This window comes from Pogona vitticeps, chromosome 3, assembly GCF_051106095.1.
Source record: "Pogona vitticeps strain Pit_001003342236 chromosome 3, PviZW2.1, whole genome shotgun sequence".
Classification (NCBI taxonomy): Eukaryota; Metazoa; Chordata; class Lepidosauria; order Squamata; family Agamidae; genus Pogona; species Pogona vitticeps.
In genome coordinates, this window is record NC_135785.1 from 115,646,474 (window position 1) to 115,671,025 (window position 24,552).

Here is a 24,552-nt window from a genome sequence, read left to right on the forward strand (position 1 = left end):
TCCTGGGAGTCAGATCTCGGCTAGGGAAGGCAGCGCGGGGTGGCGGGGACAGGGTGGAGGGGTCCCGAAGGCTTCCAGGCTTTTGCCTGGAAGCCTTCGGGATCCCCCACCCACCCTGTCCCTGCCAGTTTTTAGTCCATTGGAACGCATTAACCAGGTTTTAATGCATTTCAATGGGCTTTTTTATTTCGCTTTACGATGTTTCCGTATAGCGATGTTAATCCTGGAACGGATTAACGTCGCTATACGGGGCACCACTGTATGTTGTTTCTGGCAGTAAGTTTCTAGTTGGTGTTGACCTAACAGGGTTCAATTCAGAGTGAATCCCAAATACTTTGGTAGGGCAATATTCTAAAATCTTAGCTTCTCAGCTAACATGGAGCTTCTTCTCTGCTTCTTTAAGTGGAAGGCACAGCCCTATGTTCTTAAAGGGTTTGGTTTCAGCTACAGTGTATCCTCGAAAATAAGACAGGGTCTTATATTAATTTTTGCTCCAAAAAACACATTAGGGCTTATTTTCAGGGGATTTTTTTTCATGTACAACAATCTAAATTTATTCAAATACAGTACAATCTTTTCATCTTCTGGTTGCTGCACAATGGTGGAGGGTGGGGTTTCACTTAAATGGGACTTATTTTGGGGGGTACGACTTATATTATGAGCATCCTGAAAAATCATAGTAGGTCCTATTTTCAGGTTAGGTCTTATTTTTGACGAAACAGGATAGTTGTTTTTATAATATGATCTTCTAACGCAGAGGTTAGCTGGTGCTTGGTGGCCTGAAAGTTTTTCCCCTGGATTGTCAAGGCATAGTTGGAACTCCTGGAGTAGGGAGTGTCAGTTGATAATTTGTGTAAATGTTAAAAAGTAATGGTGCCAGGAGGCTACTCTGTGGGATATTTTTCCTTTGATTTCTCCATCACCTGTGCTTCCCTTGAAATTCGACAAAGAATCTGTGGTTGAAGTATAATGGTGACTGGAGATTGGGGTATTCGTATATGAATATGAATATTCCCGCAAAGGTGGAAATAACGAGGGTCCGGCCCATTGGGGCCGGCCTGTCCACTCACAATTTCACCTCTGCTGCCGGCTCGACGGAGGCTTCCTGTTGCACTGTTCTCTGCAATGGATTATCCACTCTCCAACCTAGTAGAGAGGCTTGTCATCCTGCCTCCTGGCAGGACTGGGTCATTGATTGCGGACAATGGTGCGATAGGAAGGTCCAGCGAGCTCGCATCAGTGGCGAAATCGTGAGTGGGCTTGACTCTTGTTATTTCCACCTGTGTGGGGATATTCGTATGTGAATATGAATATCCCCATCTCTAATGGTGACCATTTCTGTTAGTTCACCATCTTTAGTAGGTAGAGGTTTTTGAGCAGCTGTTGATGGTGGATAGTGTCATATACCGCTGTAAGGTTGACAAACGCTGCTTCAGTTATTTCGTATGTTTCAAAACCATTTTCTATATGCTGGGTTAAATTTAAGATTTAGATTTAAGATTTGAGCTGTGCAGCTTTTGTTATGTCTAAAGCCTGCTTGTTCTATAATTAGAAGAGGTTCAGTTTTAGGAGCTAGATGATTTAATATTCATTTAAATACTTTGTATAAGTGGCATAATAGGGAGATTGGCAGGAACTTTTGGAATCTGATGGTTCTTTGCCTGGTTTCAGTATAGTGATTGTTTTAATCTTCTGCCATGTTTTTGGAATTTGTTTGCTTGTCAGGCAGTTATTGGGACTGAAAGAGTCATTCCTTCCTACATTTTCTATGGCTTCCTCTAGTTTGGCTAGTATGAAGGCAGTGCAAAGTTCATTGGAATGAATATCCCTTTAATGTTTTATTTTATTATACTGTACATTGTTTGGTCTTCCCTCCCAGGAACAGTTGGTTTGCTATTTGGGGGTTATATTTGCATACAACGTTCTTTTGTTTGGATTGTTCTTTAGTCTTTTTACTCATCTCCAAGCTTTCTGGCTGCTTCTTACCATGTCAAACTCTGTTATAGTGTACAGTGTGTTAATGTACAGTGTGTTCTTTTTGTTTCTGCAAGAGTTAAAATCAGATTAAGAAGATAGGTCTGTTTCCAGAGAGAGACCTGGGATGTTCTCCTGCCTCCATCCAAAATGGAAGTTACAGATTGATTGTGGGTCCCTGATTGGCAGCCAGACTGAAGCACAGCTGCATTTAGCATTGTTGTAAACTTTTCCCAGTTTTTTAAAAAATTATCCTTCCTACACAATGGTGTAGTTTGCGGTTGGATAGCTGAGTAGATCTGATATAGAATTGATCTTACCATATTAGACGGCCTCTTAAAGCAGAATGGTATATTAGATGGTTTATAAATGGATATTACTATACATGCAGCTATACGTTCTACTGTCAAGATTTTTATGTTGTCCTCTTTTTACGTTGGCCAGGAATAACTGAGGTCATCCTAATTCAGAGACCCAACATTTTTATGAGGAATTGTATGACTGCCTACTTCAAGATACAGTAGTTAAAACATCCCTATTTCTCAGTTAAATATTAATGCAGTCAATCAGTAAGTTGTGAGGAGCATGGTCCAAGCAAACATCTGATAGGTTGCTTGAGTATTCTTAAGTCTCACAAATAAATTCTTTCAACCACAATTGATTATATTTGTTTTTGGAAGCCTTTTTATTTCTACCAACCAATAACATGTTCTAATCAAAATGCAATAACATGTTCTAATCAAAATGCAGGATGACAGTTTTTATTTACAAGATGTTTGGCAGACTGCAGCAGAATTTGAGACTGGCCAATCCCCTCAGATTTCAGAGGGCAGTCATGTCAGTTTATTTGCTATGTATGGTTAATTGTTCTTTTGTCCACCAGTCTTCTTCTCTGTCTTGCATATCTCTGTTACTTATTAATTTAACAGGCTTCCTTCTCTTACTAACCACTCACCCACTGACATGCAAACAATGGAGGTGAGCTGCTATTGGTGCCATTCTCCACTTATCCACCTTTATGCACTCATACAGATTAGAACTGGGCTATCATCTCTTAGGGATGTGGTGGCGCTGCGGGTTAAACCGCAGAACCCTCTGTGCTGCAAGGTCAGAAGACCAGTAGTCGTAAGACTAAATCCACGCGACGGAGTGAGCTCCCATCGCTTGCCCCAGCTCCTGCCAACCTAGCATGTAAAGCATGTAAATGTGAATAGATAAATAGGTACCACCACGGTGGGAAGGTAACGGTGTTCCATGTCTAGTCGCGCTGGCCACGTGACCATGGAAACTGTCTATGGACAAACGCTGGCTCTGCGGCTTGGAGACAGGGATGAACAACGCGCCCTAGATTTGGACACGACTGGACTAAATGTCAGTGGAAACCTTTAGCTTTATCATCACTATTAATCCACATTCAGTATAAGCCTATTCAGGAGGGGAAAGTTGGAGGAAGAGCCGAGTATTGAGGACAGCATATATACCTGAAAACTAACAAGGCAATTCTATTCTTATCTATTCAGAAGTAAACCCAAATGAGTTCATTAGGGCTTTCTGTTAGGTGAATGCATATAGATTTGTAGCCCAAGTCTTTAAAGTGAGTATGTAAAGATTGCAAGGTCATTTCTGAGTTTCCATCTCATTGGGTCTGCCTGCCTCGTTTCTGTTTTAGAAAGCTATGTGAATGGTTGTATAATCACTGACATTGCTGTCAGCTCTGTTGCCCGGGGAGCAGCAGAATTTAACTGAAGCTGTTTGAATACATACTTTATTTCCTGTCCTAGTTTAAGAAGTAATATCACTATAATAGAAATATACTTTGTGTTTGTTTTTGAAAATGAGAGGAACAATAGCACAAATATTCTAACAAGACATTCAGAGTGCATAAAGACTTAGTTCCTGGTCCTTAGTTACTATAAATCCAGTATGAGTTATTACCTCTACACTACAAAACACACAGGCAGATTTTAGTAATGATAGTATCCATATTCTGGATCTCTCGATACCCTGCCCATGTTCAACTAGATAGGCTTTGGGATTAATACAGTATGTATTTCACTAGTGAGAGTATGTAAATGTGTAAGCTTTTGCTTGTAAAGTTTTTTTTATCACACACAGATATCGATATAAAAATAAAAATGTTCATACAGTATATCTGAGATTTTGTATTGCTGCATTTTCTGTGAGATAGATTGTCACTGTGTAATATATACAGTTAAGAGTTGATCAACCAAACTAATTCACTCGAAAATAGATATGAAATTGTGTTTCATTCTTTCCTTGCTTTCAATGTGCTCTAGTGCTTGTTCACTTTGAAGTATATTTCATGGTGTTGAAAGGGGCCTACTTATTTGAAAGCATGTTTAAAATTCCAGGAAACAGAATTGTGCTTTTAAAAATCTGTTGGCAATTTCTTTCTAACTACAGACAAAACCTTAAAAAATTGAAATTTATTATACTAGAGAACACACAATATATGCTAACTGTTCAGTTTGATTTTGACATAGAGTAGTGTTGAGGACTTGGCACACAATACTCCAAAGGAACAGTGCTACTTTCATACCTCCCATGACTGGGTGCCTTGAACTAGGCTAGGTATGCATGGTAAGGAGACCCTAGTGGACCTCAAGATTGTTTCATTTTTAAAATAAGTTGATTCTAGTTAATGTATTCTCGAAGGCTTTCACGGCTGGGATCTGATGGTTGTTTTGGGTTTTTTGGGCTCTTCGGCTGTGTTCTGAAGGTTGTTGTTCTTGACGTTTCGCCAGTCTTTGTGGCTGGCATCTTCAGAAGACTGGGGTAGGGACTCTGTCTATGCTCTCTTGCTGTTTTAAATGTCATGGTCATCAGCTGCATCTCTATCTTGATGGCAGGGGCTCACCACTCTGGTTCATGCGCTTGTAATCTCGAGATTAGACCACTGTAATGCTCTCTACATGGGGCTACCTTTGAGATTGATGCGGAAGCTTCAAATGGTGCAGAATGCGGAAGCCGGATTACTTAGTGGGACGAGAAAACACCAGCATATCTCTTCCACTCTGGCTGCCTTGCATTGGCTGCCCATTCATTTCCGCATTGGTTTCAAAGTGTTAATGATGACATATAAAGCCCTAAACAGTTTAGGACCTCGGTATATAGCAGAACGCCTTCTCCCACCTAGATCTACTCGAGTCACTTGTTATAGCCAGGAAAGACGGCTGAGGGGCCTAATGCTGAGAGAGGCCCATAGAAAAAAAGCAAGAAACCGGGCCTTCTCAGCAGTGGCCCCTCGGCTCTGGAATAACCTCCCATCAGTGATTCGTCTGACTCCCTCGCTGGGTGTTTTTAAGAGCCAATTAAAAACTTGGCTCTTTAGGCAGGCCTTCCCTCCTGTCAATACTTGACTTTTATTTCTTACTTAGTCTTTTGTTTATATTTTCCCATCTTGATTAATACTTTATTGTTGATTTAATTGTTGTTTTAACTCTTTTATGAATAATTTTATTGTAAGCTGCCCTGAGTAGACAATGTCTAGAAGGGCGGGATAAAAATCTAATAAAAATAAATAAATAAATAAAGCTACTCTTAACTCCTAGAGCATTGGGCAGAGGAAGAGTGGGTGCTGGCAGAGTGTGGTGACTCAGTCACATCTGTCCCCGTGGGGTTCTATTGCTCTGTTAATTTATGTACTAAAAACCATTTTAACCCCTTTTCAGACAAAAATATTCCCAGAGTAGCTTACAGATCATTAAGAAAGAAAGAAAGAAAGAAAGAAAGAAAGAAAGAAAGAAAGAAAGAAAGAAAGAAAGAAAGAAAGAAAGAAAGAAAGAAAGAAAGAAAGAAAGAAAGAAAGAAAGAAAGAAAGAAAGAAAGAAAAGATGCTGCCTTTGCATTACAGTCTAAAACACATGGCACAAAAAGAGAAATGAAGGGACGTGGGGATGGTGATTTCAGGCTCTGCAGTGAAACAGTTGAGGTACAACCAGCTCAAGAAGAGAAGCCAAAAGAAGTTGATATCTGATTTTGCTGCAGCATCAACATTTTTGCCTCCAGAAATAGTTCAGGCTTGATCTGATCTAGAGCCCACTTGTTCTTCTTTCTGGCAGTCCAGGGTATTTTCAAAGCTCTCCTTCAGCACCATATTTCAAATGAATTTTTTTTTCCTTGTCAGCTTGCTTTACTGACCAGCTTTCACACCCATACATGATGATTGGAAATACAAGAGTGTGGATGATCTTGGTCGCCAGCTGACACATCCTTACACTTGATGATCTTTCCTAATTCCTTCATTGCTGCCCTCCTAAGTCTCAATCGTCTTCCGATTTCTTGGCCAAGGCCTCCCTTTGGATTGATCATTGAACCAAGGTATACAAAATTGCTAACTACATATTTGAATATCTTCATTGACAATGTTAAAGTTGTATAGTTCTATAGTTGTGATTTTGTCATCTTAGCTGCCTTGAAGATGGTGGATATTAATAGGATCACCTCTTCAGCTTTGAGGTTTTTCAACATTAATTACTCTTTTTTTTCTTACTGTTTCTCTTTGCTGTGAATATCATCTACCATGTTTCCCCAAAAATAAGACAGGGTCTTATATTAATTTTTGCTCCAAAAATGCATTAGGGCTTATTTTCAGGGAATGTTTTTTTTTCCCATGTACAACCATATACAGTTATTCAAATGCAGTCCTGTCCTCCTCTTCTGGTTGCTGCACAATGGTGGAGGGTGGGGTTTCACTTAACTATGGCTTATTTTGGGGGTAGGGCTTATATTACGAGCATCCTGAAAAATCCTACTAGGGCTTATTTTCAGGTTAGGTCTTATTTGGGGGAAAACATGGTAGTAAAACACTTCATTGTTGCCTCCTAAGATGTTTTATTGCAGTAGTAGGAAGAACAGAGTCCCAGTGGAAAGTAAAAAAAGTTGTAACAAGGGTCCTCCACGAGATTCTGGGCTCAGCACCCAAATCTTTTACCATGTGGCTCCTCCTGCGAGTACTCTAGATGCAACACTAAGTACAGACTTAGCACCACACTTTGCATGATGCAGAGGCAGGCACAAAGGTGTTGCCTCTGGCAGATTTTTGCTATTTAAATTTAAGACAGGAGGGCCTGGCGTGCTCTGGTCCATGGGGTCACAAAGAGTCGGATATGACTGAACGACCAAACAACAACAACAAAAAGTGGGTTTGGAGAGACTTAGGCAAATACACACCTTGATTAGGGTTCAGCTGTTTCCAGTTCCTGGTTCACCTCTCTCCCCCCCCCGCCCCCATTAGCTTCCCTTCCCTTACACTCTGGCAGGCTTTTGCTATTTACATTTTTTTTTGTGGGCTTGGGGAAAAGCAGACAAGCATAAGGACGCAGTCTTATTAGGCTAATAATTAATTATTACAGATCTTAATTCTGGTGGTAAAGTTGGCACGCACTGTCATCCTTCACAATTTTTTCCACCTAATGACCCCATGGATTGCGCTAGGGAGGCGGATGAGTTATGTTTGGCTCTTGCAGCTTGTCCCAGCAGAAGCTCTTTTGTTTGGCAAAGGCACAGCTGGATACTAACTTTATATATACATATATGCATCTTTCTAATGAAAAAGAGTTCTGGTTTTATCTGATATTTTAATATGATGCTGTTTCCTTTCTTTCTGTCTCTTAATTTAAAGCAATTAGATATGTCGTTAACTTGTTCATTCTAAATATGTAATTGCGTTTGTAGTTTTCACTTCTTCATTCTAAATATGTGATTGTATTTTCTGTTGCTTTTCTAGAGCTCTTACAATAAAATTAATTATCACAATAAAAGGACAGACTATATTTAACTTCTGGCCTCTATCTTTCCTCTGTTCCTCTTAAAATGCAAAGCTCAAAGTTTAAGTCTTGTGGAAATGTTGAGTATTGGTGGTGAAATTAACATATTCTGCCAATTTAGTTTCTGGTTACCTTATTTCTATGTATCATTCCATGCCTGTTTGAAGCATTCTCCCTTTTAGCACACCTTTAATTAACATGGCTAAGTTTTAAGGTTGGTGAATGAACAGCAATCAGTTTGTTGTACTAAGTGTTTCTTAATTTGGCTTTGAGCTTGAGCAAAAAATGATGCTGGTGTTAGAAACTGCTTTATAATCATTCTTTTATGCCATTCTGTGTTTAGGAATGTTGGAGAACTGGTTTGTCCTTAGTCTTTGTACCTACATTCCCTAAGGAAATGTTGACAAATAGTTAAGACACTGGGAAGAAGGAATGTCTGCTCTACAAAATCTGAATTATGCTTTTGTACTTTGTAGAGATGTTGAGATTTAATTAATATTTGTATAATCTAATCTGCAGAAAGGTAAAAATTCCCTTTGACTCAAGCTCACACTTGACTTCCATCTATGTTCCTACTCGAATGTTTTCTGCATTCTAAAAGGAAATAATTCAAAGATATTTCTTAGGAAGTTTAAGAACCAACTCCATCTAATTCCTATCAGCAGCCTCCAGTCCTGTGAACAGATAAACAGAGACATATCATTTTGCTTTGACAGTTTGCAGGAAGATATTCCAACTCCTGTATGAGCAAAAAGAGACTTGGGCAGAATCTTCCATCTAGTATGCAGCTCAAAAATGAATTCCCACTTATAAACCAAGAGATAGAGAAGTATAGTTAGGGATGTGGCAAAAAATAGGTGTGAGGAGCTGAGGAACCTTAATAATAATAACCATAATAATCTTAGAGATATAGAGCTGGAAGGGACCCTGTGGATCATCAAGTCCAGCCCCTGTCAGGGAGGCACAGTGAAGAATCAAACTCTCAAGTCCTGGCTCCACAGCCAGATACCTAAACTATTGAACTATGAACAATTGAATGAAAGACTCCAAGCATGTTGAGCAGCGGTGGGGGGGGGGGGCGGATCTCAGCACCTGGAGTCAGTCAGTAGCTGAATGCAAATAGCAGGACTTTTTGAAAGGAACACTGGGAATTGCACATGGATTGTGATTGTAACTTGTGAACATAAGACATTCCGTTATAACACACCTGTGCATTGTTCTTGAACGTGCCCATACGCTTTCTTGTTTATATTCACATCTCTTCAAGAAACTACTTGGATGAGTAACTAAAAGTTTCAGCCTAACAAGAAAGAAGTCCAGTTGACATGACTCAATTTCCAGATAATCTCACCTGGATAGTGAGAATCCTCACAGATAAAATGATGTTCACTGTTCACTGAGATGGAATGATGTGACTTCATGTTTTGCTGCATCCTTCTACTCTTCTCCGTTCCAGAAAATGTGCAAGGATCCTTTAAGCAGGCCCTTTATTTTAAAGTGGAAGTTAAAATATGGCTCTTCAGATGCCCTTAAATAAGGCAAACAGTAGCACCCTCTGCTCTAAAATTATAAATTATGTAATTTGATAGCTCTTAAAAAAACACTTTACCATAAAATGAATACCAGCAATATCAGACAGAGAGAAAAAAGAAACAAAAATGTTGTGCTACCTTAAAGATTGCTTTAATATGAGCTTTCATGGATCAAGTCTACTTCCTCAGATATTAGAAGGAAACTGTAAGACTTACATTTATACACAGTCCGATGAGTAGGTGAGGATACAGATAATGGACAAAATGACAATAGTTTGCTAGTAAAGGAATGGGACTACCATTCTATGAATAATTACAGTTATCGCTCTGCCAATTTTCAAGGAAACAATAGCATAGTAGGCACAAGTGACAAACTGTCAATCAGTGTAGGATTTCTCAATTGATGATGAGTTAGAAAGCTTGGTTGATGTTTAATACTTTTCAGTAGATCCCCAGTATCCATCTATAACTTATCTCAGCTATTTCTCTTTCAAGTCTAGTTCTGTAATGTTGTTGTTGTTATTTAAACACTTTCAGATCACATGACGTGTCCAGGTAGATTGTAATGTTCTGAAACCGTTTTGTGTGTGTTCCCATTTCTGATGTTAGATTTATGTCCATTTGAGTAGAGATGTCCATTACAGTAATTCTTTTGCATAGAGATATAAACTGATTCTTTTGTAAAGATCATGCATGTCCCATATACTCCTTTCAATCATAATTCCCTAAACAGTTGTTCTTTCTTGTTTTGATTGCAGTGTTCCTGCAGATGTACCATCTTCTTTTTTAAACACGCATGGTTGCCTCTAGGTAGCAAGTAATATTTGAAAATACAGTATATTAAAACTCCAAAAGAAATAAACTTACTGTCTTTTCCATGATAAGTAATGCTTTAGAAACCTTACCTGTAATTCGTTCGTTTACTGTACTGAATATAACTTGTATGTTACAATTCACTACGTATGTCTGGTAAATGAATAGTTTGAACTTTTGATGAGATATTTCTAGCATGAGCTAATATTAATACTAAAAATATTACACTTATTGCACCAGTCAACTCAAGCTGCAAGTTTTAAGAGTATCTATATGCTCAGTTATGCAAATTCTTCTTGACTACAGTGGTTTGACTTTGGTAGCGATTTTGTTTTGCTGCATTTGACTGTGTTCCTGTGTTTCTGGTAGGAGGTGAGGCAACAAATGAACTTGGCAGAAGAGAACAAAACCAAATGAGTAATTAACTGACGCAATCCTTTGATTATTTTTCTCTCTCTTTCTCTCTCTTCCTCTCAAACTTTCCGGCACAGCTCGCTGCACTTGCAAGAGAAGAAACAGTAGAAGAAACTACTCAAGGTCAGCACAGGAAGTTAAAAGAATTTCAAGAAGACATTTTCTGCTCAAATTAAAGGATGTTATTCTTGAATCCTTCCTTTGTTCAGCTTACACGAAGGAAACTTTCCTGCATCAGTATTCCTGTGGGAACCTATTGACAACTAGCTGCAAGTGCTTGGGGTCTTGTTTCCCTGTTGTTTTTCTTGCTGGGTTTTATTCATCTGTCTGAGAAGAATATGAAGGAGCAAGTGATTATTTTCAGCCTTTTTTGAACTGTAGCATTATAATATTTGCAGATATGTTCTACTGCATCACTATATTTTTAAATGAAATGGTGGCACAGCACTTGAAACATCATGGTTTCTTTTAATTTGCTTTTGTCTTTTGAGATACTAGAACAGGTATTCTTTTACATAAGCTCTAGTTCTACGGCCGTATAACTGGATTTAAAAAGAAATACAATCTGCGTATAACTTCATGAAGTACAAGTAAGCAACTTGGGAAGAGATTTCGCTCTTAACATTGTGCCACCAAGTTCTGTTTTTGTATAAGGGAAAAACATTGTTTAAATCAAAAGGAGTTCTAAAACACTACAAATCTAAATGTGAAACATGTCTTGGAAAAGAAATTACTTTTCAGTTGGACGAGGTGCTGTACAAGGAATGTTCACTCCACGTAATACAACATCTATAGCACCAAGTAAAGGTCTCAGCAATGAGCCAGGACAGAATAGCTGCTTCTTGAATAGTGCATTACAGGTAAGACATTTGAAAAAAATGTATGTATGTTTTCTGTGTATAATTTTTCATTTCATTTTTCCCCATTGTTATTGCTAAGGTGCTTCTTTGAGAGCATGTAAACAACAGAATAAGAGTACAAATCTATTGGCCCCTATGAATTAATTTACAGTACTTGCAATTCAGTTGTAAGAATCCCACGTACAGTACAAGAAAATGTTCCCTGTCTTGGATCTAAGCCCTAGCAAGACCTAGTCTGCCATAAAAATGGTGCCATTTTGAAAGTAACTCAGGGAGTTTAAAACAGTGCCATCTCTAAATGTTTCGTGTAGGCTAAGTTAGAACAAGAAGACATTTAGGCAAGTTTATACTACTGTGTGTGTTTTTTACATTTTATTTTATTTTTTTGCTGCATTTTTCCATATTTGGTTTTGTAAGGAAAGCTTCTTGTATAAGTTCATATATTTGTGTTTCAGAATGGTAGCATATATTACTTGGAAATCATGTAAGAGGACAAGACTGTTGGCAATAGAGTTAGATGTGAAATTGGGTCAGGGTAGTCTAGATATAGAGTTTTCAAACAAGCTATATTGTGAAAGTTGTGCTCACTAATGAGAGGTAAGCGTTTATTTTTATTATCGTTAACGTGAGTTAATGTCAGGTAATTTGTTTATAACATTTTGGATTAACTGAATATTATGCTTAGTAGGAGTTAAGTGATATGTATTGTGCTACACTTAAAAAAGGAATTGTGAAACATTTGATCTAATTGTTTGTTCAAGACTCAGCAACATCAGAGAAGACCTGGGATAGACTTTTTGTTGGTTTTATCTGCTATGTTTTGAGGTTGTTGGTAGAAGCACATAGAGTAACTGGAAAGTTTCATCAGAGATGTGTGCTCCTGTTGTTTGGGAACAGAACTAGGAGAGGCTGTTACTTGCTTCAGACCTGTGGATGGTGTCATACCAATTTTGATATGCTATTCCTGAGGAGACATTAGTGAAGAATGCATGTTTCATAGAGAACTGTTGAGCAAGAAGTACAACATGGTCAATCATTGCGTATAAAATGATAAACAATTAAATCTCCTCGCTGGAATTGAATATTGTAAACATGGTATGTTTTGGCAGCCAAGCTAGGTTTTTTAACCCTCCTTGTAAGGTTCAGCTGAGCACATTAAAACAAACAAACACTTATTACACTTATTATCAGTTTTTCTTTTTCCATGTTCTCTCCTTTGGATGCTTTGAGGAAACTGAGTACTTCCAGATGGATGCCTTCTAACACTGGGAATCAAAAGACATCATGGTGCTATTATATTTCCCCTCCCCCCAGCTGCAAATCAAAAAGATACGAAAAGCAGTGGGAAATGCAGGAGGATTTTAAGTGGGAGGCAATGGGATCCGTAGAATGCCATTAATTAGATGGGGCGATTACATAATGGAGGTCTCATCTGGAAGTGCCCTGTTTGGTATAAACAAGTTGATAATGATTCCTCGTTTTAGAGAACTGGATCTTGATCAATAGCCAAGAAGAAAAGAGATGTTAGTTTACCTTCCCTCAGTGAGAGGAATGTAGGCTGTCTTTGTTAACTCTGTTAGCACATGTCCAGGACACTGAGTTATTTTATTTATAGTTGTAGTTGCATTTTTAAACTTACAAGTATTGAATATTATTTCTAAAAATAAACTGTGAAGAAACAGGCCCTCAGAGACCCTTTCCACAGAAGGTGATTCTGGGCTGCAGGAAAAGGAACAGGAGTCCCTAGCTCTCCTGCAGGCAGTGATTTGGTTCCTGCAGCAAGGACAGCAATTCCAGGCCCTCTTTGCAGTCAGTGATTTTGAATTGCTAAAACAGGGTCAGCAGGCAGCAGAGAGCAGGAAAGTGGCCATGGATGGTAGTATGGATGGAAGGATTTGTGCTAGTGCTCAAAGAAGAAAGAGGTGTGTAGCGGTAGTAGGATACTCTCTCGTGAAAGGGACAGAGGAAGCATTTGTGAACCTGACCATGTGTTTTGGGAAGTCAGCTGCCTCTCCGGGACAAAGACCCATGTTTACATCTTGCCAGGATTATCAAACCAGTTACCATAATTCCTTTCTTCTGATTCACATGGGAATCAAATACTATCAAACATCTTTCAGCATATTGCAAGTGACTACAAGGCACTGAGTCTGACGCTGAAGGACCTCGGAACATCTCTATTGTTGTTCTATCACTCTTTCTTGTCAAAGGTATGGCCCAGGAAGAGAGACAAGAATACTGGAAGCCAACAAGTGGTTGCTCAGATTATGTCAACTTGAAAATTTTGGTTTCTTGGTTTGCGCTTCCATGAAGAAGGACTCCTGTCAAATGATGAGTTGCACCTTTTGAGAGTTGGGGAAAACAGTTTTATGAACTCTTGGTAAGCTGGTCAGGAGAGCTTTAAACTGATCTCTGCCAGAGCAAGTGATAATATTCCTGTGTTAAAGGAGTAGACTACTAGGATAAGAATGTCACTGATGCATCAGAAACTGGGATGGTGGTACAAGGACTCACCAATAGTGGGGAAAGATCAGCATTGAAGAGGATCAACTTCTGTTTCAGACATTTCTATCTAGAGCATATGAAACAGTGCTTGAACTTTTAGCACAGGAAGGCGAATATGATTTAATAGGTACTAAACAGAAATGGGGGTATTTGTATTCTTACACAAATACTGTATCCCTGTGCAGCTGGAGTTAGCAAGAGACCGCCCCCTCAGGTCAGACTGTCCGCTCAGGTGTCTGCTGACGGTGGCCTCATCCTTCCAGTCACTCCCGGAGCCCCGCTATCTTCCTGCTCAGCTAGCCACTCGGCAGCCATGCAAGGATACAGTACTTGCCCTCCGTCCCCTTGCCTGGAATAGCTAGCCAAGCAGGAAGAGAGCAGGGCTCCAGGAGTGATTGGAAGGATGAGTGAGGTCGCTGCTGCCCCAGGGGCAGACCCTTGTTAACTCCAGCTGTGTGGGGATATTCATATTAGTATACAAATATGAATACCCCCATCTCTAGTGCTGAAACCTATTAAAACCTGGTGGAATGAGGCTCACGACTGCAATGTAGAGACTGAAGGGGATAACATATTTAAAAAGAAAAGGCAAAACAGGAAAGGAAGAGGAATAGCATTGTATGTTAGATATAAGTACCACCTCGAATAGATCCATACGTTGGATCATGGAAGGACTGTTGAGATCATCTGGGTAAAAATCAAAGAAGAAATAAAAAACAGTGAAATCGCTGGGGGGTGGTCTACTACAGACCTTCTAACCATGCTGACAGTCTACATCAGTGGTTCTCAACCTTGGGTTCCCAGGTGTTATTGAACTAAAACTCTCAGAAGCTTTCACCACTAGCTGTGCTGGCCAGGATTTCTGGTAGCTGTAGTCCAAAAACATATGGGGACCGAAGGTTGGGTACCACTGATCTGCATCTGATGCCCTCATATATTCTCTCTCTCTCTCTCTCTCTCTCTCTCTCTCTCTCTCTCTCTCTCTCTCTCTCTCTCTCTCTGTGTGTGTGTGTGTGTGTGTGTGTGTGTGTGTATACAAATATTCAAATAGAAGAGACATAATAATAATGGAAGATTCCGTCTATCCTGATATCTACTGGAAGTTCAAATTTACCAAAAGTGTAAGAGCCACCAAATTCCTCACTTACCTTGTAGAAAACTTCATCTTCTAGAAGATGGAAGAAGTGGCAAGAAAATCAACTGTCCGATCTGGTCCTGACTAGTAGGGAGGATCTGGTCAATAAAGTGGAAATAGTGGGTACTTGGGATGGAAGTGATCATACCCTCTTGGGGTTTGTTATTCTGAAGAAAGGGAAAGGAGATAATAGACATTCTCAATCTTTTTTTCTTTTCTTTTCTTTTCTTTTCTTTTCTTTTTTTTTGGGCCATGGCCATAAACACAATAGAAAAGAAATATAAGCTGAATCAGGATCGTAGAAGTTGCATAATGCACCTTCTACGGTGGTCTGTGAAGAATTGTTTCCAGTCTGTGGCTCCCTTCCAATGTTCAACAGACCCTGTGTGTGTGTGTGTGTCATATTGCCTTTGTTGAGAAAGACTATAACATGCACTCTTTAGGAAAGCTGATTTCAACATTTTAAATATCAGGTGAGATCCAGCGGTCATAAATACTCAAAGAAAAGGGAGTCCCTGTTATATGAAAATTTCTTAAAACAAGGTGCTGAAGCCACAGTCCCAAGCAATTCCTATGAGATGTAGGAGCAAAAAACCACAACCCAGTGCTATATTAGACTGTACCAATAGAAGTAGAGTGTCAAGTTCAAGGAAAATAATAGTACCACTCTACTCGGCTTTGGTCAGGCCTCACCTGGAATACTGTGTTCAGTTCTGGGAGCCCCAGTCTAAGAAGGATATTGAGAACCTAGAACATGTCCAGAGAAGGGTGACCAGATGATACAAGATCTGGTAACTTCAGCTCTGTGAAGAACCATTGATGAGGGCTCTGGGCTTGTTTAGCTTAGAGAAGAGATAACTGAGAGATGACATGATAGCCAACTCCAAATGCTTTAAGGCTGTCATGAGGAAAGTAAAGCAAGCTTGGCTTCTCCAGCCCCAGAAGATAGGACTCGACACAATGGATGCAAATTACCATAGAAGCGATTTTTATTAAACGTTAGGCAGAAATTCTTGACTATAAGAATTTGAGGTTTTTAATCAGAGATTAAATGGTCACCTGTCACAGTTGCTTTATCACTGGATTTTCTGCTTTTTGCAGAGAACTGGACCTGATGACATTTGGGGTCCCTTCCATCTCCACAATTCTGATTCTGTGACTTTATGAAGATGACATCCTTCAGTACTAGATGTTTACAATAAAGCAGCAATTTGAGCGTATCTGAAATACAGAGTCATAACTCTTGGCAAGACTTTTAGTTTTCCATCTGCAGGGTTGCGTTGTTACGTTCTGTCATCTTGGAACTGATTTATAGTGATGCTAACAGGGCTTTCAAAGTAAGTGAGGACCTGATCACATAAGGCAAATGTTCCCTAATTATACCCCAGTTAAATTGTTACATAAATTTTCAGTCACATAATGCACAGCCATTATCAAATTATTTCCCTGGCCACCGGTTGAACTGCGGTTTATTTCCCCTTTGCTGAGAGGGTTGTGTTATTTTGTTCTGATGATGTATTGGAACATTCTTTACTGGTATTGCATGTGTAAACATCAGTCCTGCCATGGAAAATGAAGAAGGAGCACCCCCTCAAAGAAGCGTGCCCGCCCCATGGGGCTCAGTACAGGGGCACCAACGGGTATGCCTGGCCTTTGCTGGTGGAGGGAGGGAGGAATGGGTTAGCAGCTTTAATTTTTTACTTTAAGAAAATATAAAGTAAAGGGCTGCACTGCCCCAGGAGACATGACAGAAAATAAATCGGTTCCGCAGTGTAGCCAGCCATAACAGTTCAAATAGGAAATGAATTGGTAACATTAAAACAAATGGGAATGTTTATCCAGGTATATATACCACGTAACAGTAATTCAGTACAACAGAGATATGGAAAGTATAGTTAGAAGTGAGGAACATATGCCTCGTGTGATCAGGCCCTGACATATTTAAGGAGTGGTTTTACCTGTACAGTGGTGCCTTGCTTAACGACGTTAATTCGTTCCAGCGAAATCGCTGTAGAGCGAAAACATCATAAAGCGAAATAAAAAAGCCCATTGAAACGTATTGAAAACCGTTCAATGCATTCCAATGGGCTGAAAAACTCACCGTCCAGCGAAGATCCTCCATAGGGGCGACCATTTTCAGTGCCAGTACAGCGAGGAATCCGTCCAAAAACACAGCGGGGAGCCATTTTGAGCACCCGGTGGCCATTTTGAAAACCCGACGATCAGCTGTTTTGATCATCATAATGCAAAGAATCGGTTCCCAAAGCATGGAACTGATCTTCGCAAAGCGAAAAAAACCCACTTAAAACATCGTTTTACGATCGCAATTGCGATCGCAAAAACATCGTCATGAAGCGGATTCGTTGTTATACGGGGTGATCATTAAGTGGGCCATGACTGTACAGGAAGCTGCCTAGAGTGGTCGTATAGACCAGATGGCCGGGGTACAAATCAAATCAAATCAATTAATAAATAAATACTACCCCAGTGAGTTTTCATGGCTGAGCGGGGGTTCAAACCTTGGTCTCCAGAGTCCTAGTCTCTCACTTTGTTCGGTACATCACACTGGGTATCCTGCAGAGTAAAGTGATGAAAATACGTGCTGTAATAGAGGAAGGACTGTAGCTCAGTGGTAGAGTGCATGCTTTCTTGGCAAGAGTGTCAGGTTCAGTTTTCACCAGTGTCAAGTAGGACAGGTCCTCGTGAAAAAGAAAAAGCTTGAGTTCAGCAGCCTTTTGGGGTTCCTTGAAAATGTGAGTAAACGTGGATAAAACTTCATGCCAAAGGCAACTATTTAATTGATAAAAACTGTAATTTGTCATTCCATTTTTTTAACAGGTCCTCTGGCATCTTGATATCTTCCGGCGCAGTTTTCGACAACTTACAACACACAAATGCATGGGAGATTCCTGTATATTTTGTGCCCTCAAAGTAAGTACTGCAGTTCACAATACTTTCTTACTGTACTGAGGAGTGGTCCCCTGCCCCTTAGGGCAGGGAACCACTTCCCAATCAACATAGTGAGTAGTTTATGGAAAATATTAGACTCCTCCTTCACAAAAATATATGCAACTGGGAGAGAGAAAACCATGGATCCAACATAGTCACCAGAGGCACAGGTGTTGGTGTTGGCTCAGAGTATCTTTTATCTTTTAACAGCACATAAAGCAAAAATTTGTGGAATATCAGCCAATACCTTAACTTGGACAGATATAGCATTGCAACTTTTGTTACATTTCTGGTAACCTTCCATTTGGATCATAATTTCAGTTTGAACTGTTGTAATGCATTTTATACGGAGCTGTCTTTGAAAATGGTATGGACACGGGGCCATATTAACCTATGGCCGGGCCCCTAGGCTTTCAGGTATTTCCTGCCCCGTCCCCCACTTCAGTCTTTCACCCCACTACTGCTGACAACTTGAGCCTTGTCAATTGACGGACCCCTAGTCCCTGCAGGCCCCTAGGCTTCAGTTTAGTCAGACCTATAAATAATACAGCCCTGTCCTTCAATTAAAAAGCTAGATTATTAACTGGGACTCACCAATATATTGCACCTGTACTTTGAAAGCAGAATTGGCTGCTAGTCAGCTTCTGAGGGTGAAGTGCTAGTTTTAACCTTTAAGGCTCTCTATGTCTTCTGGCCAGTCTATTGGAAGGATGTGTCTCCTCCTATAGGGCCCTACCTTAATAATATAATATAATTTTCTTTATCTGCAACTATCAAGTGAGAGGAGGCAGGTAGATAAAAAAAGGGGGCCTAAAAAAGAGGTCTCTTCTTTGGTGAATCCCATCTGTATAACACCCTCATAAGAGACTTGCCTCAATTATTTGTTTTAAAATTTTGACCGGACAAGGTGGCAATGAGGATATCCCAGATTCATGGAGAACAAAGGGACCCCTAGCTGTTTCTTGCAGCTCTATATTGCTCCAGTGATCAGAGATGGTAGGCTCCTGAATACCAATTACTTGGAATTATGAATGGGAAGGTGATGCTATACTTATTCTAACTGAAGGTTCCTAATGGGCATCTAGTTAGCCACTGTGTGCTATTTGGAATTGTTGATCCAACAATGCTCTTTTTTAATGCCATATTCTGGCATTATTTCAGGAAGGTGGAAAAGCTTATTTAAAATTATTTAAGTTGGAGTAAGACTAATTATTTGCTGTATATACAGTTATTCAATAGCTCTGTGAATTGGTGGGAAGGAGCAGTAAAGCTGCAAATATTTAATAATGTTTATTTTATGAATATAAGGTCTTTTTTTAGGTTAAAGTTTAATTTTATATTCTTTGGGAAGTGCTCTGTGCAGAAGCTTGGGAACACTTTTGCTGGCCTTTTAAGTAGTTCACAGAAGCTGACATTTTGTGGAGGTTTTTAATTAGACACTTAATGTCATATTATACTATTTTAACATTATGTATTTCATAATATTGATAACAACTAAAAACCACAAAGGGAAGCAAGAGGTAGGACAGAATGAGAAGGAAGTTTTTTTCTTCTCCTTTCTTTCTATGGGAATTCTTCATCTGGTCACTGAAGAAAAAAGGACAATGGTGCTACATTTAAAGAGTTTTTAGAAGACAGCATTGGACCTACTCTGAATCTTCTCACATAACATCTTTAGTGTGCTCAGTGTAAAAGGTTAGGGCATGAACATCTCCCACTCCCCTCCAGCCTCCAAATCATTGGATGACTTGCCATGGGTCAAAAATGGGATGTGAGCTGTGGCCAGGCCAAGTAAAAATCCTGCATACTGGGTCTTGTTGGTGACTGTGCACTGTTTTCTCTTGCCAAGAATTTTGTCTGGCAGCAGGAGGACAGCAAGCATGTGCAGCCTTTGTTTTGCACTAGTTTTTGAAACCCTTCAGTCCCACCCATAATCACAGTGCCTCCTGTCTCTTCCCTGTTGTTCCTTTTGTACTGCTCTCTATCCTAGGGGTCCCATTTTGCTTGTAGAAACCCATTTGTTGCACCTGTACTACAGATTCATTTCACTCAACGAGTGTGCTGCATTGAAGATAGTTGTAGAAGAATATAGAGGGTGGAGTATTCCAAAGTGTTATGGATATATTTCAGTTTAAGAAGACTACAATCAGACTTATCCAACTAATTTTCCAGCACTACAGTTCTCAGAATCCCATTAGTTGCATGACTAATCAATATGTTAATTTATCCACTTATTTAAGTATAGACATCAGTATTATCTGAGTAACTAGTTTAGTAAACATAGAACTGCCAGAATCCTCCAGCCTCTATGTAAATTGCAGTGGTACTTGTATCAAATTCATCTCAGTAGTATCTGTAACAGATTGATGTTTCTACTTCTTACTGTTTGGAGATCTTGCAAGGTAAGAGGATTACAATTCCCAGAATCTGCAGAAATAAATTACTTGGATTTTTAGTTTCAGATTTCCCTAGGTAGCAAAGGCCAATTAAGAGCTAACCTATCCAGTTATTGTATTCACGAAGGCTTTCACGGCTGGGATCTAATGGTTATTGTGGGTTTTTCGGGCTCTTTGGCCATGTTCTGAAGGTTGTTCTTCCTAACGTTTCACCAGTTCTCTGTGCTGTCCTCTGAAGATGCCGGCCACAGAGACTGGCAAAACGTTAGGAAGAACAATCTTCAGAACACGGCCAAAGAGCCCGAAAAAACCACAACAACCTATCCAGTTACTGCTATTGGGAAAACAATATTCTTTTATTTAAGTTGGCGCATAGTACAGTTATTGTGTTTCTACTTCATACTATTTAGTATATCTGAGAGTTGTCGTTGGAGAACTTACACCTCCCAGAATCAGCCAGCCACAATGTGGTCATTTGAGATACCACGCACACAATTTAATTTAAGATGGTATGTAAGTAGTACTTAAGCAAAAATTTCATGTTTGTAGCTCTTATCATTTTTGAGATCTTTTGAAGCAGGAGAACTGAATCCCTGTAGTTTGTTTCTTCAGGCTAAAATTGCCTGAATTCCCCAGCTGACTTGGCCACTAGTATATCACCTATCCAGGTTGTTCTTCTGTGAAATCATGAGTATTTAACATAAATTTTGTAGCTTCAGTAATTTGGATTATAACTCCCAAAATTCCTCAAGCAACATCACCAGTTGAGGTATAAACTCCCCAGTTATATAGATTGGAGCTCAGTAATATCTGAGCAAAATCTTGTGTTTGCTGTTTTTGCCATTTCAGTGATGGGTTGCAAATGCCATAATCTCCTAGCCTTCCAAGCAATTGGAGACATAAGCCAGCCTGTTCTTTAAGTAAAGACTTATTTAAGTTAAATGTCTGTGCAAGTTTTCATGTTTCTGGCTTTTATCATTGCTGAGATCTTACTGAAAAGGCACAATGCCTAAGTCTCCTGAGTTCTAGTCCAGCACTCTGTCCACGAGGACATACTGACTCTTAAAAATATAGTACTCTACTGAAGTATTGATGCTGTGTTCCACAGTGTTACATTCTTCTGTCCATGTAAATGAATCTACAGTGTGTGTCAGTAAATAAAATGTTAAATTCAATTTAACATTAGCTCATTATCCAAAGAAATTCATGCACATATTGCAATTTATGTTAACAAACTTCAGCCGTAGCTGTGGCATACAGTTGTAGCTGGTAGTGATTTGTGTATCAAAGTTTCTCCTTTATTTCAGGCAAGCTATTTAGAGGTTGTAGAAAGCAGCAGCGCTTAAACAAGAGAACAGTTTTCTGATGCTGTTGTCAAGGGCCAGGCCTAGGGGGCTGATAAGTTGGACTTTTGACATGGGCACCAAGTTGAAGCGGGACCCAAACTGAAGCCAGTGGTGGTGTTTGTTAAGTGCATTATTTGCACTGAGTAGAAAGGACAAAAAAGCAGTATCTTAACTTTTTTTAAGCTTCACAAGTTTGTGCTACCCCACAGTAATGTACAGTACTGTCCGCCATTTCTGGGTTGATTCCCTTCAATATGGATAGAAATCAGCAGAACATGGATTGTCTTTGAGGTGAGATCACCGGAACCCAAACATTACAAATACTATTCAAAAGGACTGGAAGGAAAGAGAGAGGGAGAAAGATTTCATATATATGTAAAATAAATGCTTAATAGCCTGATGAGGGAACAGAAGGCTGTCTTTGTGGAAGGCACTATTATCCTAGAGTGAACCTAGGAGTTTAGATCGGCTGTGCGTAGTCCTTGAATTTTTCTTCCATTTCATCTAATGTTTGTACTATTTTTTGAGTTGGTTTTTCTCTGCTCAGGGAAAGGGAGGGAGGAAATTGGCCTATGGTGCTAAGCATGCAACAGAGAGTTTGTTTGCCTTTCAGAGATTATAGTGCCAGGATGTAGGACACAAGAGTATTTTGTTCTTGGTTGAGAAGAATGCAGCATTGATTTTTAGATTCTACTAGTGTTTCTGTATTAGACATTTTCAGGAGAGTAGCTGAGTTAATCTGTTGCAACAAAAGAACAGAGAATCATGTGGTCCATTAGAAGCAAAGGTGTTAAGAGTTTTTTATTTGCCATATACTTCGTATGCTGCAGAAATATATGTACATCTTCAGATGTATTTGTAGTTTCCCATATGAATTAAAATCAGGATTAATTTTCTGATTAGAAAGGGTGTCTTCCGAGGTCAAAGACAAGGCAGACAAGACACAAACTGTTTAGGTTAGTAATAAGGATTAAAAATGTATTTATTATTTATTTATAAAATGCTGTTCCGGTTTTGGTGAGGAAGTCCATGTTGTGAAAAGAAAAAAGAAAAACATGTCTCTTTTTACACACACCCTTTATTGTCAACAGCTAAAAGGTCTATTTTGGTTTTTAAGGTTCCCACAGCCACAACCAATGTTTTCCATGTATCTTTCTGCTATTATTACTGTTGTTGCTATTAAACTTTTGACCCGCCATTTATATAAGGAGAATATATACATTATAGATAGAACAGAGAAGATATATTTTTTAAAAAATGATATTTATCTTGCAAAAGGGGAATACATGATACAATTTTTTAAAATATAACAAAATATAACAAAAATGTAAATGGCAAATAGAATCGTAACTCAAATATATAGTGTAACCCACCACCATTGGGAGTATAATCTACATATTCTCATCTATATGTTTCATCTTAATTTATATCATATGCCTCGTCTCTTTCCAAAAATATAATTCTTGTGTTGGGGTATAATACATATTCTATATAAGGGTTCCAGATCCCATTTAACCTATGTTCTTTCAATAATTATTTTCTAACTTTCAATCCACAAGCTAATTTATCATATATAGCTAGATTCCACATCTCTATACCCAGGGCTTGAAAATTTTTAGAATGTCTCACCAGTCAGTCAAAAATTTCACCAGTCAGCATGACCGGACTATAGCCTTGCAGTTTATTTTAACAAATTTAAACTAGGCACTTGTTCACTTTTATTTCTACGCAACAATGCATACAAACCCAAACTAAATTGTATTACGTACACGGTATTTGCCTGTGTCTTCTTAGGGGAAGAAAGGAGGTATATAAATATTTTCAGTTAAATAATTAATTAATTAATAAGTAGATTTTGGTGCAGTTCTCCAGTGGTATGGAAAGGTAGGGAGCTGTCTTTGTCGCTTGTATGCCTTTAAAAAGATTTTTTCATTGTTCTTTGTCTTTTCCTTTTGCTTTTGTTTTTTGGTTTGCTTCATTGAGGGTGGGGGAATTTAAATTTCCCATCTTTTCCTGTCTTGGACTGCAATTCCCAGAAGCCTTCACCACCAACTGTGCTGATTCCCAATCTAGGACCCCCCCCAAGTGTTTTTGGACTGGAATTCCCAGAAGCTTTCACCACCAGCTGTGCTGATTCCCAATCCAGGGTCCTCCCAGGTGTTCTTGGACTGCAATTCCCAGAGGTCTTCACCAGCAGTTGGCCAGCACAAGAACCAATCCAAGGACACCTGGGTTGACCCAACATTGGGAATCACTGATTTATGCCCTCAGACTTGGGTTGCTTTATTACCTGAATGCCTATGGGGTCATGAAACTTGTATTTTGAATGCCTTTCTTTTGAATGTCTCCAGCAAAAATAAAACTGAAAGCAAAAGCACCCGGCCTCTTAAGGAGCCATGGTTCCCTCCCACTCCAGGATGTGTCCTCGTTCATTTGAAATTGGGAGCAGGGAATCTCCATATTCTCCAGCATGAGACTATTCGTGGCGCAGTGGTTAAACTGCTGTACTGCAGCCAAAACTGTGCTCATGACCTGGGGTTCAATCCCAGATAGCCGGCTCAAGGTTGACTCAGCCTTCTATCCTTCCGAGGTCGGTAAAATGAGTACCCAGCTTGCTGGGGGCGAGGGCAATGTGTAGCCTGCATAATTAACTTGTAAACCGCCCAGAGAGTGCTTGAAGCACTATGGGGCGGTATATAAGCAGCACACTTTGCTTTGCTTTATTCTACATTCTCCTGCAGAGCTATATCTCTATGTGCTGCTCAAACTCTCTTCTTGCAAAAAGAGGGCAGTTTTCCTTTTGCAATGGGAGGGGGGAGGACTGCAGGATTAGAGAGAA

General features: G+C 39.5%; 1 protein-coding gene across 25 annotated transcripts in view; it reads left to right on the forward strand.

Moving 5' to 3' along the window:
• The window catches only part of USP54 (ubiquitin specific peptidase 54), a 136,123-nt gene that overhangs the window by 43,944 nt on the left and 67,627 nt on the right, over positions 1 to 24,552 (forward strand). For 14 of the 25 annotated variants that reach the window (XR_013543894.1, XR_013543893.1, XR_012085426.2 and 11 more), the window contains exons 2-3: positions 10,600 to 11,382; positions 17,861 to 17,953. Coding sequence is in view for 21 of the 25 variants with exons in the window: in XM_020791251.3 (XP_020646910.3) it covers positions 11,236 to 11,382; positions 17,861 to 17,953 (240 nt within the window). In the remaining 4 variants the exon portion in view is untranslated. Of the gene's footprint in view, positions 1 to 6,121; positions 6,316 to 10,599; positions 11,383 to 13,592; positions 13,763 to 16,123; positions 16,360 to 17,860; positions 17,954 to 24,552 lie in introns of those variants that run through there. The other 11 variants (XR_013543892.1, XM_072994952.2, XM_078391130.1 and 8 more) reach the window with 4 other exon arrangements.